Below are 16,469 nucleotides of genomic sequence, written 5' to 3' on the forward strand. Positions count from 1 at the left end.
TTCCCTATATGCCTAAATCTCATATTTTTGTCATTCATTGACTAATACATCTGGTCCTATGGGTGCTTGTAATCGTTTGTATATGTTTGGCTCAGGGAGTGGCACTATTAGAAGGTGCAGCCCCGTTGGAGTAGGTGTGTCACTGTGGGTGTGGTCTTTAAGACCCTCATCCTAGCTGCCTGGAAGTCAGTATTCTGCTAGCAGCTTTCAGATAAAGATGTAGAACTCTCAGCTCCTCCTGCACCATGCCTGCCTGGATGCTGCCATGTTCCTGCCTTGATGATAATGGACTGAACCTCTGAACCTGTAAGCCAGCCCCAATTAAATGTTGTCCTTGTAAGAGTTGCCTTGGTCATGGTGTCTGTTCACTACAGTAAAACCTTGAGTCAGTGCTAAGGTCAGAAATCTGCTCCCCCCCCCCCCCCTGCCCTCAAAGAAACCCTGCAACTCTGCGGGGCCTGTGAACTGATTGAGTGGGTAAAAGCACTTCCTGTTCAAGTCTGATCCTTGGAGCCCACATAAGACAGGCTCTCAGTGTGTATCACAGGCTTGCCTCAGCGCCTCCACCCCACTGTTCCTGCCTCCTAAGTGCTGGCCACTTCCTGCCTCTTTGCCTTCTTGATGGCGACTTTCTATTCCTTCTTCTCTTCAACCCCAACACTAAATTAAATTATATTCATGTGATATCTGTCTTTCCTTTGTTGGTTTTTTGTTATTTCAAGACAGGGTTTCTCTGTGTAGCCCTGGCTGTCCTAGAACTAGTGTTTTGTAGACCAGGCTGGCCTTGAGCTCAGAGATCCACTTGCCTCTGCCTCCCCAGTGCTAGCACTAAAAGCCTGTGCCACACCTCCACAGGATAGACGTCTTTCTAAAGATCTCTAGGGTTCACATAATTCCTCACGACCTGCTGGGATGACCCAAGTTCAAGCTTCTTTGAATACACATTTTGGGGCTGGAGAGATGGCTCAGGGGTTAAGTACACAGGCTGCTCTTCCAGAGGTCCTGAGTACAATTCCCAGCAACCACATGGTAGTTCACAACTATCTGTAATGGGATCTTACATTCCTCTTCTGGTGCATCTGAAGACAGCTATAGTGTACTCATATGTATAAAATAAATAAATCTTTAAGAATTCATGCTGTGACCTCTAAAAAGAGTCATGTGACTGAACATAGGGTTGTGAAATCTTGACAATAGTTAAAAAAAAATTCTGAAACTACAATAACCAAGAATGAATTCTGAATCAGGCATGTGGTGAGCCTGTAGGACTTCTAGAAGCGTAGCTGTGCATGGCCTTGTGTGACCTCATGGCAGCCTTGGTTCTGAACATACAACATTCTGTAAAACTTTTCATAAGATTTTATTTTTAGCCAGGAGGCTGTGGCACACACCTTTGATCCCAGCACTTGGGAGGCAGAGGTAGGCAGATCTCTGAGTTGGAGGCCAGCCTGGTCAACAGAGCAAGTTCCGACAGCCAGGACAAAGGGAGAAACTCAGTCTCAAAAAAACAAAAGATTTTATTTGTAATTACAGACCTGTGTGTGTGTGTGTGTGTGTGTGTGTGTGTGTGTGTGGGCATGATGGTACAGGTGTTTGTTGAGACTAGAACATCAGAGTTTCTGTGATCTCCTGATGTGGGTGCTGGGACTAGAACCAGGGTCCTCTGGAAGAACACGCAGTGCTCCTAACTGTTGAAACATCTCTCCAGCCTTCTCCATAATTTTTTTTTTGTTTTGAGACAGGGTCTCTTTATGTAGCCCTGTCTGTCCTGAAGCTGGCTATGTAGACCAAGATAGCTTTGAACTCACAGGGATCCACTGGTCTCTGCCTTCCTAGTGCTAGGATTAAAGGTGGGTACCAACCCACCCAGTCATAACATTACAATTTTGCATTGCATGTGCTATAGCCATGATGTCATTTGGTGCCGGCAAATATTGCCTTGAAATGCCTCAAATGGACTGGCCTAGTGGTCCATACCTAGAATGTTAGCATTTAGAGGCTGGCGGGGAGGGGGGAAAGCTGAGAATATATTTGAGTTGGTAGAGTGTTTGCCTAACTGCATGAAGTCCAGGGATCAATCCCCAGTACTGTGTAAATCATAGTGATGCAAGCCTGTGCGTCCAGCACTTTAGAGATACAGGATGGAGGGTGAGGGGTTCCAGATCAACCCTGATTACACAGGGAGTTCAAGGCTAGCCTGTGATGTGTTTATAAAAAGATAAAAAGAAAGAATATGTTCTGTGGAGGTGTGTGTGGTGAGGTATGGGGAAGGGAATGTCTCAGCAGGCCCATGCTAAGGCATCTCTTCCCCCTGAGGGACCAGCCACACACCAGTATAGTATAGAATAGAATTTATTCAGGGCACAGGGAGGGGAGTTAAGAGGGTAGTAGAGGCAGAGATAGAGATAAAGGAGAGAGAGGGAGAGAGAGAGAGAGAGAGAGAGAGAGAGAGAGAGAGAGAGAAGAGAAGAGAAGTAGAGGTAGAGGCCAGCCATGACCACATGGAGAGAGGGGGAAGGGAAGGGGGAGGGGAAGGGGCAAGGGGACAGAGAGATCAAGAGAATGAGAGAGGAGGGGGCAAGCAGCTCCTTTTATAGTGGGCAGGCCTACCTGGCTGTTGTCAGGTAACTGTGGGGGTGGGGTTTAGACAGAATGCTAACAGCCTGGGCTAAATGAAATCTAGTCTCCAGATTAAAAAAAGGAATAAATATATAAAGGCAAGCATAAGTCTTCACAACTATAATCCCAGACTTTAGGAGGCTGAGCAGGGGGATCCTGGAGATCGAGGACAGCCTGAACAACATGGCAAGGTTGGGGCAAAGCTGTGTTACATGAAATTCCCTCTCTCTCTCTCTCTCTTTTTTTTTCTTTTTCGAGACAGGGTTTCTCTGTGTAGCCCTGGCTGTCCTGGAACTCACTCTGTAGACCAGGCTGGCCTCGAACTCAGAAATCCACCTGCCTCTGCCTCCCAAGTGCTGGGATTAAAGGCATGTGCCACCACCGCCCAACCGAAATTCTCTCTCAATAAACATCCTTCTCCCTAAAAACCACATTTGTCTGACTATTGTATGTTATAAATTATAGTGTTTTATGGTACATACAAACTTTTTTTTCTAACAATTCTTTTTTTTATTGGATACTTTCTCTACATTTCAAATGTTATCCCCTTTCCCCGGTCCCCACCCCCCCAAAGCCCCTATCCCATCCCACATACAAACTTTTATATTCTGATAGAAACACAATGGTTCAGTAACAGAAAACAAAGCCTTAGTATTTTCTTGTTGCTTCTTGGGAGTAAATAATAAGTCAGTATATCTTTCTACAAGAGGAAACAGGTACATCCATCTTATTAGTATGCAAATTTGATTTGGTTTTAATAAGTGATAAAATTGTATGTCAGAGAAAGTTTTAGGAATCCATTTACATGTTTGCTCGTCACTTGGGTTAGGGTGGGTTGCACTTTTTCTAATTCTGGGAATCAAACCCAGGGTTCATGTACTCTATAAATTGAACCTGTGTCTCCAGCCATGTCAATAGCCAAGTTTAAAATGAACTTCTTTGATTTATTATCATCATGTTTGATTTGTATACCCCTCATACCCACCCCTTGACACAGGGATTCTCGGTATAACCCTGGCTGTCCTGGAACTCACTCTGTAGACCAGGGTGGCCTCGAACTCTAGATCTTCCTGCCTTTGCCTTCCCAGTGCTGGGATTAAAGGTGTGCACCGCTGTACCCAGCCATAACGCGTTAATTTAATCATGTTACTTCCCCACTTTGTGTTTGCGTGTGAGCCTGCCACATAGTGGTGTGGAGGGAATCTGTTCTCTCTTTTCACCTTGTGGGTCCTGTTTGAACTCAGGTCTTCAAGCTTGGCAGTAAGTGTCCTTATCTCTGTGGCATCTCCCAGGATTCCTTACTGCCCTAATTTGAAAACGCTTACCCATCCCCCTACATACCATCAAGTTTAAACTTCATCACTTGGGAAGTCCTGCCTTGACCTCCATGCCATTTAACTACTGTCGCCTTTCTTTCTTTCTTCCTTTCTTTCGTTTTGTTTTTCCGAGACAGGGTTTCTCTGTGTACCCCTGGCTGTCCTGGAACTCACTCTGTAGACCAGGCTGGAACTACTATCACCTTAACGATTCAGGCAACTCAGAGCTCTGTCTGCCTCTGTCTCCGAGCACTAGGATTAAAGGTGTGTACCACCACTGCCCTGCTAAAAACCTTAACTCTTTATAGTATTTTAAGGGTCCATGATTCACCAAAGAATGACACCCCAGATTCAAATAGTATGTCAAGAGTGTGTTATTCTGCACAAGTCCAGCATACTGAGGTCTCCCATTACCCAGATAGAAAAACCCTGAAGTGAGCTAACATTAGAGGAAATCTGGGGAGGGGTAGGTGACCTCTATCTTACTTAATCTTGGCTCTATCTCTAAGGACATTTCTGAACCATTGCTGGGGCTAGGGGGTGGGGGGTGGCTGGAAACTATTGCTGTGGAAGTCTGGAACCTGTTGCTAACAAGGTAGCCTGGCAGCTTCAGATGGCAGAATTTCTGACTAGTTGCCTGAAGTCTGGGTTTTGTTTGTTTGTTTGTTTGATTGATTGTTTTCCTAGTAACTGACTTGCCTGAATCTATCCAGTTTTTAGACATACTCTCCTGAACTGCCAATCTGAAGCCTGAATGGGGTCAGTCCAGCCTTCTCAGTATAAGACTTCTGTGAGTCTTCGAACAGAGAGTGTATTTCTCAAAATCTCATTAGGGTTATCCTTTTTATCGAGTTAACTTAAGTCACTGAACATACATTCCGGGGACCACCCTTTCCAGGCACCTAACCCTTCCCCAACCCGCTTTGGGTCAGGTGCCCCACCCAGGTCAGGCGCCCCACCCAGGCCAGGCGTGAACCGCTTGGGAACGGGCTGGAGCGTGGCTTGACCGAGGCTGAGTCTCCAGCACCTAGGACAGGGCTCTGGAATGAAGTAGACTGTGGCGATCGAGATGAGCAGGAAACTGGGGTGAATGGATGCGTCCTTCGGAAGGCCGACCCAGCCCCAGAGGACGACTGAGTCGCCTAAGTGGGAGGGGCCAAGCGCTCTCTGGCCTGGGCGTGGCTCAAGTCAACGCAGTCCAACCTCCACCATTCAGCGGCTGCGCTGAGTCCCTTCGGGCTGTAGGAGCCGGAAGTGGAGCTTAAGCTTCCCATGATTCTTTGCGCGGCGTCTAATTTAACCGCAGGACGCCTAAGCTAGTAGGCACGATGGCTGCATCCGGGCAAGATGATCTGTCGGAACTGTCCCCTGCTACCACCCCAAGTAAGGCGTGGGATCCATGACTTGGGGGCTCGTTTCTTCCCTGCTGCTACCTCCCCAGAGACATTTAGTGGCTGGTGTTTCCTCCGTCGTTCCTCCCTGTCCCGGTTCCCGGTGTTCCAGTCCGCCCTGTCTCTGCAAGTCACTCCCTCGTCCTGGGTGGAATTGTTTTTCCTGTCCTGTCCCTTTGGGTTCTTGCCCCCACTCGACACTTGCTAGCGAAGCTTATTCTCTGCCTCCTAAAGCCCCCTCTCCCGACCCTGCTGTCATTTAAATCGCCCCCGGCCAGGATCAGGTTTTCTGTCTATGGGAATGTCTCCTGATGGAGCCCCTGGGAACGAGAAAACTATCCCTGATTTTGACCCCTCCCGGTCCTTTCTTTACCTTCTCATTCATGAACTAGATATGGATTGGTATGAGAAGCCGGAAGAAACTCATGCTCCCGGAGTAGATCTTGAGACTGTCATCCCGTCAGCCCAGGAACCTTGCGATCCTTCGGAGTCCTTTTGCCCAAGAGACCTGGTGCCGGTGGTGTTTCCCGGGCCCGTGAGCCAGGAAGGCTGCTGCCAGTTTACTTGTGAATTTCTAAAGCATATCATGTACCAACGCCAACAGCTCCCACTGCCCTATGAACAGCTGAAGCACTTCTACCGAAAATCTCCCCAGGTATGTACAGGCTTTCTGTGAAAACTGGTGGAAGACATTGTTGCTCTTAGATGGTGGGCAAGTCGAAAAGTGACCTGAGATGTCCTCAGCCTCCGTGGAAGTCTAGGCTTTTGCAAATGCTTCCTTGTCTCATTTTCTCTGCACTTGGGTCTCTTGCTTTATTTCTCTTGTTCATTTTCTGAGACTTTTATTATTATGTGTTGTATGAGGATAGTAGTTTAGGCTGGTCTCTGAGATCTGCCTGCCTCAACTAACCTAGTGACTTCTGGGGTTACAGATGTGCTACACCACATCTGGCCTTTCCTTAGTCTTTTTTTTTTTTTTTGGTTTTTCGAGACAGGGTTTCTCTGTGTAGCCCTGACTGCCCTGGAACTCACTCTGTAGACCAGGCTGGCCTTGAACCTGTTTGACGTTCTCTAGGTCCATCTCTCTTTGTTGTTACAGGTGGAGGACACAGCAAGGAAGAAACCTCGGCTCGCCACTGAGGCGAGCAACAGGAAGTGTCATCAGGCTTTGGCGGAACTGGAGAGCGTCCTCAGTCACCTACAAGACTTCTTTGCCCGAACACTCGTGCCACAAGTCTTGATCCTGCTTGGGGGCAATGCTCTCAGCCCCAAAGAATTCTATGAACTCGACCTGTCCAGGCTGGCCCCGTTCAGTGTGGACCAGGACCTCAACACAGCAGCTTGCTTGCGGCGTCTCTTCAGAGCCATCTTCTTGGCAGACGCATTTAGTGAGCTGCAGGCTCCCCCGCTCATGGGTACCATTGTCATGGTACAGGGCCACCGTGACTGTGGAGAAGATTGGTTTCGACCCAAACTGAACTACCGGGTGCCCAGCCGAGGCCACAAACTCACGGTGACACTGTCCTGTGGCAGACCTTCTGTCCCAGCCATGGCTTCAGAGGATTACATTTGGTTCCAGGCACCAGTGACACTTAAAGGTTTCCATGAGTGAAGGTATGAGGACAATGGCTGAATCCTCTCCCCCTCTCCTGCCCAGGCACCCATCTTCCCGCTGAGGGAGAAAGGTTCTATCCTGGCTGTGTACCTCCTCTTCCCAGACTTCCTGGTGACTGATGGTGTGTGTCTGTGGCTGTGATAATCAAGCAAAGTCCCCGAATCAACGACTGACTCCCAGAGGCCCCTGTGCCAGGCGGTTCTGTTTGGGAGTAGAAAGCAAGGCTGTGTCGGCAGACCGTCTAATGAAGGTGCTCCTTCTCTGCTTTATGCAATGGGTTTTCAGAACTGTTACCAGGATCATAATGTGGGTGTGATTCATGAATTTAACTAAATATGATGAGATGAATAGAACTATATTAAAATTTCCTAACACTTTTGATTTAGACGTTTGGCCTCGAGCCTCAAGGGTGGTTGTTGTTGCTGCTATTTGCTTTATGTTTGTGAGAAGGTTTCTTGTGTGGGAGAGGATAACCTGGACCCTCTGCTTCTCTTTACTTCCTGAATGCTGGGGCCCTTGGCATAAGCTTCCCTACCTGGTTTACTTGGTCCTGGGATTGGAATCCAGACTTTCATTCATGGTAGGCAAGCACTGTTAACTAAGCTACATTCCAGGCACTGAAGGTGTATCCTAGGCTAGCCTCAGACTTGTGTTCCAGTCTTCAGAATTTGCTTTCTGGTTCACATCTCTACAACCAGCAAGCATTTGTTTTCGCCTGGTCCTGTTCTTCAAGGATTCCATGATTTTTGCTAATTTTTCTTCTTCTTTCTTAGTCATAGTTTCTAATGCAAACTTTTGTCCAACCTCTTTCCACTGCCCAGTGGCTCCCTCTGTCGCTCTTGGAGACAGCTCCTAGTGACAAGTTGAGGCCAGAACCCCACCCAACTGAGCAAGGGGCTGGTTTAAAGTCCTTAGGTTATATGCAAGATTGTTAGAGTAATGTGTCTGAGATGGTTGAAACATTGTAACACATAGACTCACTAGGTTTTATTTTTGTTTCTTAAAAAACTTCTTTTTGAGACAGTTTCATGTTACTTGAACTTGCTATGTACCATTGAATGACCTTGAACTCCCGGTCCTCCTGCCTCTGCTAGGATTACAGGCGACCAGGCAAGAGTTTTGGTTTTTTTTAAAAGATGTATTTATTTTTATATATGTGAGTACACTGTTGCTCTCTTCAGACACACCAGAAGAGGGCATCAGATCCTATTGGGATGGTTGCAAGCCACCACGTGGTTGCTGGGAATTGAACTCAGGACCTATGGAAAAGCAGTCAGTGCTCTTAACTGCTGAGCCATCTCTCCAGCCTCTCCAGGCCAAGTTTTTACATTGTTTCTTTTCCTATGTTTTGGAAGCTGCACGTCCCGTCCTGGGGGCTGGGAAGCCTGTGGCAGGGCGCCCTCCTCGGCTGTCTTCTAGGTTCAGTGATTGCCCGAGTGAGGATTATTTCACCTCCCCTTTAAAACCCGCTTACTATTTCTCTTTAGAATACCTTTTGTTCTCTGAAAAATTCATACATGTATACAATGTATTTTGATCATATTCATTCCAAACCCCCCACTTCTGCTCCTCCCCCAGCATGACCCCTCCCACCATCAAATGACCCCTCCCACCATCAAGTCCTTTCAGAGAGTGCAGACACCCTTGCATTCCAAGTCGACATACTTTAGTCCGTCCCTCTGCAGTGTCCACAATGGAGGCTATTTCTACAACCCATTGATTGTGACACCAGGCCGGCCTCTTGGGCATCTGTCCCCTGTGCTGCTCCTACCTATATACTGTGTTAAGTACTTATGAACAAGGCTGGGTGGGGTAGTGCATGCCTTTAATCCTAGCACTTGGGAGCCAGAGACAGGCGGATCTCTATGGGTTCAAGGCCAGCTTAGTCCACATAGTAAGTCCAGGACAGCCAGGGCTACATAGAGACCCTCCCTCAAAAAAGGCATGTATGTACATTATTCAGTGTTAACTTACATGTATATGTTACTCCCCCATTATAAAGGTGAGGCTTGGCAGGGCTAGTTTGCTTAAGTTAGAGGTTCTTGTGGGTCACAACCCCTTTGGGGGTCAAGCAACCCTTTCACAGGGGTCATCTAAGACTATTGTAAAACACATTTACATTATGATTCATAACTAGCAAAACTGCAGTTATGAAGTAGCAATGAAATAACTTTGTGGTTGAGGAGGTTACCATAACTTGAGGAACTGTGTTAAAGGATTACAGCATCAGGAAGATTGAGAACCACTGGCTTAAGTAGTGAAGCATGAACGGAAACCTGTTCACCTGCCTGCAGAGATTGTTCTCCTCTGTGTTCTAATGGCAGTGTGGCTTTCCTCTGAAATTGCCGGGGTTTGCTCTTGTCCCTAATGGGTGTATTACCAAACTTCCAGACCCCACCTTCTCCTCCTTCAGATTCTGGTTACTGACGTGGAACTCATCCCCAATAGGTAAATCCAGGATGGGAGAAAACAAGATGTTTGGGCTGTGTTCTGTGTGACATCACCTGAAGTGTATCCTGTTGTTTGTGTCTGATACTGCTTTAGAGAAGAATTAGGCCATATTGCCAAAGCAGGACAGGACCGCGGAGGGCAGGATCTGAGGTGTGAATGGGGGCCATAAGTTCCTTTGAAATGAAAGACCAGCCAGGTCTGCCCTCAAATGTTCATTTATAAAAGCCACAATGAACAATGCCCAGGCAATCAACAAAGTAATTATCTGAGCAACTTAGACACTTACTTCTCGATGGGCTTGGCTTGGAGGCCCAGGGCATTTTTGACTTCATGAGTCTTCCACAAAGGAATCCAAAAATTACATCAGTCACTGACAAGGCCTAATTTCCCTGAAACTAGAGACTCCAGAAGTGGATGTGGAGTAGCAGTGGTTAGCCCAGCTTGGGTTAGGCTAGCCTGGGGAATGCAGAGCTGGTCCTCTGTTGCTACTATTTGAGTCTGAACAGCTGTGGAGCCCGAGGGTATGCACTTGCAGGTTGTAGCTGTAGCCTTGGCTGAAAACTTGTTACGTAGACCAGACTGGCTCTGAACTCAGAGTTCTGCCTCCTGAGTGCTAGTATTAAAGGTGTGGGGCCACCACCCCCTGGAAAATGTCACCCTTTCTTTACATCCGTTCCCAAGGATTTCCTCTTTTTTTTTTTTTTTTGGTTTTTCAAGACAGGGTTTCTCTGTGTGGTTCTGGCTGTCCTGGAACTCATTCTGTAGACCAGGCTGGCCTCGAACTCAGAAATCCGCCTGCCTCTGCCTCCCAAGTGCTGGGATTAAAGGCGTGCGCCACCACCGCCCGGCAATTTCCTCTATTTTCATTGTCTAATCAGACTATTCCTGGGAGCAAACAAAGAGCTCTCAAGTGTAAACTTGAGGAGTCAGATTGGACAGAGCCTACTTAGTGAGACCTGGCTTCGGGTGGGCTTAGAAGGTGTCAGAAAGCCGGGCGGTGGTGGCGCACGCCTTTAATCCCAGCACTCAGGAGGCAGAGGCAGGCAGGTTTCTGAGTTCGAGGCCAGCCTGGTCTACAGAGTGAGTTCCAGGACAGCCAGGGCTACACAGAGAAACCCTGTCTCGAAAAACCAAAAAAAAAAAAAAAAAAAAAAAAAAAAATTCAGAAACTGCCTTCAGAACAGGAGGTATCAGATTCTTCATAAAATTCTGAGGCTAAGAAGCGATATTCCCAGGCTGAAGTTATACAGCTAGTGGCCTCGTTGGGGCTTTGTATTGGGTTTCTTCCCAAGTCCTTATGGGCATAAATGGAGTACGTAATGCGGAGAGCATGTACGGAGCTCGGCTGGCATTTCCTACGGGGAAGCCGTGCCGGGAAAACAAAAGTCAGTTTACACTGCTCTGTGAAAATTTGGTATATTCCCATGCTCCCGGAAAGGGCGGGTTTGGCGAGATGGGCGGTCCGGTGGGTGGGGTTTTGTTTCCTGCTAGCTAAAGGGGTGGGGCTCAGGGTCTCCATGGAGACGGCTTCTACCCGCCAGACTAACTTGGAGGAGAACGGCTGACCTGATGGATGCGGACAGCCTCTTGTTGTCGCTGGAGCTGGCGTCTGGCAGTGGTCAGGGACTCAGCCCGGACCGTCGGGCCTCGCTGCTCACGTCCCTTATGCTGGTTAAGCGTGATTACCGCTTCGCGCGGGTCCTTTTCTGGGGCCGCATCCTTGGCCTGGTGGCGGATTACTACATCGCACAGGGCTTGAGTGAGGACCAGCTCGCACCACGCAAGACGCTCTACAGGTGAGGCGACTGTGAGAGGCTGCAAGAGGACCCCGAAGGGTGGTGGGTGCAACTGCGGCTGGGGCAGGTGGGTATGCCCAGGACCTACGCAGGAAGTACCTGTGGGTGGGGCTTGAGGAGGGAAATGGACAGTTGAAGAGCTTGGGGACTGGGAAGTCACAGAACTGCGAGGGTCCTGTGGATCCTGACGGGGTGGGAAAGTGCCCGGGCGGGGTCCACGGAGGCAAGGCTGTCAGCCTAGAGGAGCATGAGAAACTGGTCTAGCTGGATTCCTTACAGATAGAAGGCTAAACTGAGTGGGCACAAAGTGAGAGGTCCTGGAGAAGGCGACCTGGTATAGAGTTCATTCAGGTTCTAGCTCTGACTGGATTTGGCCTGGAGAAGTCAAACGCTCTGGAGCTGTTTAGAAGCGTTTCTCTCGGGAGTGTGGGCTCTTCGACCGGAGGTTCTCTTTCTTGGAAGTGCAAGACTTGTAAAATGGGGAAAGAGCTGGGGGGAATTCTGCAATGTAAGCCTCTCAACCTCTTTCGGAGTTCCCCAGGATGATGGGGGAGCCCATCGTGTTATTACAGTATCCACGCAGGAGGTATAGGGGACTTCATTTATCTACCCAAGTATCAAACCAGTATTGAAGGACGATCAGAGGTTCAAGGTCAGCCTGAAATACACAGGGGCTTTGAAGCCAGTCTGTGGGTTTTGGGGCTGGAAACATGGTTTAGTCCTTAAGAGCACTGAGTACTCTTCTGAACAACTGGGGTTCAATCTCTAGCACCTACATGGAGTTCAGAACCATCTATAACTCCAGTCCCAGGGGATCCAACACCTTTTTCTGGCTTCTGAGGACACTGTACACATGAGGTACATGTACATACACATAGGCAAAATACACACGCAAAATAATTTTAATAAATTTAAAGACCCTATCTCAAAAAAATTGCTAGAACTGAGGTATACCTGAAGCGATGCCAAGAGTCCTGGGCCTGTGGAGAAGAACTAAGCTGGATCAGGGAGCAGCTGCTCTGGGTTCTGGAAGGAACAAGGCGAGCCTGCTCATATCTGAGTGGGAAGGTGGTCTGGGAGTAGTGTGGGATGGGCATTTGGGGGTGTTTGTAGTCCAGAGGCAAGGGTCTGGAAAGGGAAGATGGCTGCAGGGGTGAAGGTGGAGGGAAGATTTAAGAGAGAGACTGTGACAGGCTTGACAAAGGTAGTGGAGAGTTGGAGGCTGGTCCATCCAACGGGTCAGCTAAGTGTTAGCCCTGCTTACTATTGAGGATCGGGGCAGCAGGATCCGGCTCAGGCCTGTAATCCCAGCACTTGAGACGATGAGACAGAAGGATTTCAAGGCCAGCCTGGGCTACAGTGAGAGACCCTATCTCAAATAACAAAGCCACTCACAAGCACATAGACAAACCAAACCTAACAGTAAGCAGGGTAACTGGTATCGGGTTAATAACAAGGCATAATAAGGCATATAATCCACAATTGGGCTAAAGATAGAGACTCATTTGTATGAGCATTTGTTGAGCTCCTACTATGTGCTCCTACTATGTGCTGTGTGTTGATTTAGGCACCAGGAATCCAGTCTGCCTCGAACAGGCAAATAACACAAACTCTGTCTTCATGGAGATCCTGTGTGTATTTGGGAGACATATGCTAAGGAATTCCTGAACAAGGTCAGAGTAAACACCCGCCATCTATGCATGACACATGGTGTCAGGTACAAAGGGGACAGGGACTACTGGAGGGAGTAGTAGTTCATTTGATTTTTTTTTGTTTTGTTTTTTCAAGACAGGGTTTCTCTGTGTAGCCCTGGCTGCCCTGGAACTCACTCTGTAGACCAGGCTGGCCTCAAACTCAAGAGATCTACCTGCCTCTGCCTACTGAGTGCTGGGATTAAAGGCTTATCCCACCATACGAACTCCCAAGTTGGAGTGGTATTTTAAATGAATGGCCAGGGGTGCTATGCTGGGTAGTTTTTGTCAATGTGGCACTAACTAGGGTCACCTGGTGAGAAGGAACCCCATTGAGAAATGGCTTCCATCAGATTGCCTGTAGATCAGTCTGTTGGGAGCATTTTCCTGGTTAATGATCAACGAGGCCCAGCCCACCTGGACAGGTAGTGAGCGAGCCATGGGAAACCAGCCAGTGGGCAGCATTCCTCTATGGCCCCCACCACTGCCAAGGCTTGAGTTCCTGCCCTGACGTGAAAGTCAAATGTGCTGGTTGTCCTGGAACTCACTCTGTAGACCAGGCTAGCCTCAAACTCAGAGATCCACCTGCCTCTGCCTCCCGATTGCTGGGATTAAAGACATGCGCCACCACACTCAGTTCTCAGGCAGGTTCTTGAGTGATAGGGGCAGAAATCATGGGGGCAGTGAGGAAGGACGACTACCTTACTCCTCCACCCCTGGGAGCGCAGGGTCTTGTGTATCCCAGAGTGGCCTTGAACTCACTACATAGTCAAGGATGGCCTCAAACTTGAGATTCTCCCTTTTATACTTCTCAAATGCTTCAGATTACAAATGTGTTGTATAGAAAAAAACAATACTTTTTTGTGGTGGTGGTGGTGGTGGTGGTGAGCTAACCCATAATTGAACAAAACTCAGTGCCCAGAGAGACACATCTGGAACCTCACAGTCCAGATGTCTGAAATGTCAGCGTACAGACAGCCAGGACTGGGACTGGCTCTACTTAAAGCGTGATGACTTGACAGCACTGCTCAGTAGAAAGCAAGTCTGCACTGATCTTGGATCTAGTGCCTGGCTAGTGACTCGTGATGTAATGAGTCCATCCAGTCCTGAGCGGTGGCAGCAAGCAGCAACCCCCAGGCTGGGTCTCTAAGCTGTGGTTAAGGTGGACAGTTTAGGGGCATTAAATGCATTTTAGACTTATAAACATTTTAAACTTAACTGAGCTGAATAGTTTTATCCCGTCTTACCATAAGCTAAAGTCATCTAAGAGGAGGGAAACTCAATTGAGAAAATGCCTTCATGATATCAGGCTTATGAAAATACCTGTAGGGCATTTTCTTAGTTAGTGATAAACAGGGAAGGACCCAGACTATTGTGGGTGGTGCCATCCCTGAGCTGGCTGTCCTGGGTTCTACAAGAAAGCAGGCTGAGCAAGCCATGAGGATAAGTCACTAAGCAGCGCCCCTCCATGGCCTCTGCATCAGCTCCTGCCTCCAGGTTCCTGTCCTGACTTCCTTCAGGGATGAACCACAATACCCATTTGTAAACCAAATAAACCCTTTCCTCCCCGAGTTGCTTTGATTATGGGGTACCATCGCTGCAATGGTAACCCTAATGTGGACAATTACCTTGGGCTCCCTGATGTCCTGGTTTCATATAGGTCAGAGTGGACTCAGACTTAATGAGCAGTTGAGGATGTAGCAGCTAAAATTTAAAAATCTTGATGGTTCTACCTGAAAAATAAAGAAATCAAAATCACGCTAGTATAGAGGCAGGCCCTCTGCTGGCGGCTGTGAGTTTTGCTGCTACAGAAGATGACCTCTCTCTGAAGTTGGGTGCATCCTGGGAACTTGGACCTTCCACATATTACTCTGTGTGAACAACTGTCCATTTATTAGACAAAACACTAGCCCCCAAACCAGCACATTATGTGCCAAGGAGACAGTGTTGGCTGGGCGATGTGACACACATCCTGCCATAGTGCCAGGTTCTCTAGATGCTGAACCAGAGGACCACTTGGACACAAGTTCCAGATCAACCTGGACAGCATATTGACGTGTGTGTGTGTGTGTGTGTGTGTGTGTGTGTGTGTGTGTGTGTGAGAGAGAGAGAGAGAGAGAGAGAGAGAGAGAGAGAGAGAGAGAGAGGTGTATCATGGCGAGCCCAGGGAAGTCACAGTGCAACTTCAGGAGGTGGTTTTCTTCTATTACATAGAATGATTCCAGGGACTGCACTCAGTAGCCAAGCTTGGCGGCAGGTGTCTTTACCGGCTGACCCGCCTTGCCAGCCCCCTGGTAAATGTTTTAAGGGACTTGTTAGATGGGTCGGCAGTTAAGAATACTTTCTGTTCTTCCACAAGACCCAAGTTTGGTTCCCGGGACTCACATCAGGCAGCTTAAAACTGCCTGTGACTCCAGTTCCTGGGGCTCCAATCATGTCCCATAGACACACACACACATCCACACTTATTAAACATGGGTCCTGTGGAAGAACAGCAGTCACTCTTAGGTGCTCAGCCATCTCTCTAGCCCCTTCCCTGACCCACTGTGTGTGTGTGTGTATGTGTGTGTATGTGTGTATAATACATTATATAAAATATTTTTATGTATATTTTAAATTTTATTTTATTTGCATGGGTGTTGTCTTAATTTGGGTTTTAGAGACACCTTGACCAAAAGAAGTCTTTAAGGACAACATTTAATTGGGGCTGGCTTACAGGTTCAGAGGTTCAATCCATTATCATGGAGGAAAGCATGGTAGCATCAAAGCAGACAGGGTGCTAGAGAAGGAGCTGAGAGTTCTACATCTTGATCCAAAGGCAGCCAGGAAAGTCTCTTCCCCCCTGGGCAGAGCTTAAGCACAGAACCTCAAGGCCCACCCCCACAGTGATGCACTTCCTTCAGCAAGTCCAATAGTAGGACTTCCCATGGGCCAAGCATACTCAGACCACTGTAGGTGTTTTGCCTGCATGTATGCCTGTACACCATGTGTGCACCTGCTGTTTACAAAGGCCAGAAGAGAGCATCAGATCTTCTGGAACTGGAGTTACAGACAGCTGTGAGCCACCATATGGGTGCTGGGGACCAAACCTGGGCCCCCCTCGAAGAACAGCAAGTGCTTCTAACTGCTATATCTCCAGCTCCCAAAATAGAATATTTTAAGGCAAGTGAAAAATACACCAGACTGAATGTGTATCAAATGTTAGGGTGGACTGTACCATGAACACCTCGGAGGGTCCTGGGATGAAAGGTGTTTTCAAAGCTTTTGGCTGTCTGACCCTGGAAAAAGGGAAGGTGGTGGGAGCAGGGCATGAGGAGATTTGGAGTCAGCATGATGTGGCTGTTGTTGGCAGCCTGAACTGCACAGAGTGGAGCCTCTTGCCCCCCGCCACAGAGGAGATGGCGATACAGACGTCTGTGGTGAATGGCCGCTTCATGGGTGACCCTTCACACGAGTATGAGCACACCGAGCTCCAGAAGGTCAACGAAGGGGAGAAGGTCTTTGATGAAGAAGTGGTGGTAAGTGCAGGGCTGTGTGTGTGCATGTGTGTGTGTGTGTGTGTGTGTAAGTGGAGGGCTGTGTGTGTGTAT

At 48.2% G+C, this 16,469-nt stretch overlaps 2 protein-coding genes across 2 annotated transcripts in view; both read left to right on the forward strand.

Moving 5' to 3' along the window:
* The first annotated feature begins 5,209 nt into the window (after positions 1-5,209).
* On the forward strand, positions 5,210-7,348 carry Mad2l1bp (MAD2L1 binding protein). The gene is made up of 3 exons (XM_028766700.1): positions 5,210-5,318; positions 5,719-5,981; positions 6,426-7,348. Exons 1-3 carry the CDS (start codon positions 5,264-5,266, stop codon positions 6,936-6,938), a joined length of 831 nt encoding a protein of 276 aa, XP_028622533.1. The 5' UTR covers positions 5,210-5,263; the 3' UTR covers positions 6,939-7,348.
* A 3,567-nt stretch (positions 7,349-10,915) lies between these two features.
* Rsph9 (radial spoke head 9 homolog) overlaps positions 10,916-16,469 on the forward strand; it is a 16,667-nt gene continuing 11,113 nt past the window's right edge. Inside the window, exons 1-2 of the mRNA XM_028766709.1 lie at positions 10,916-11,188; positions 16,232-16,397. Coding sequence (XP_028622542.1) covers positions 10,962-11,188; positions 16,232-16,397 — 393 coding nt within the window. The 5' untranslated portion in view covers positions 10,916-10,961. The remainder of the gene's footprint in view (positions 11,189-16,231; positions 16,398-16,469) is intronic.

The sequence above is a fragment of the Grammomys surdaster genome, unplaced genomic scaffold, assembly GCF_004785775.1.
Source record: "Grammomys surdaster isolate TR1022 unplaced genomic scaffold, NIH_TR_1.0 169, whole genome shotgun sequence".
Lineage (NCBI taxonomy): Eukaryota > Metazoa > Chordata > Mammalia > Rodentia > Muridae > Grammomys > Grammomys surdaster.

Excerpts from the sequence above, each read along its gene's own strand:
- Mad2l1bp (XM_028766700.1), top strand. The coding sequence starts at position 5,264 with ATGGCTGCATCCGGGCAAGATGATCTGTCGGAACTGTCCCCTGCTACC. Across the intron at positions 5,319-5,718 it reads GTCCCCTGCTACCACCCCAA|ATATGGATTGGTATGAGAAG; the intron begins GTAAGGCGTGGG and ends TTCATGAACTAG. Across the intron at positions 5,982-6,425 it reads TCTACCGAAAATCTCCCCAG|GTGGAGGACACAGCAAGGAA; the intron begins GTATGTACAGGC and ends TTGTTGTTACAG.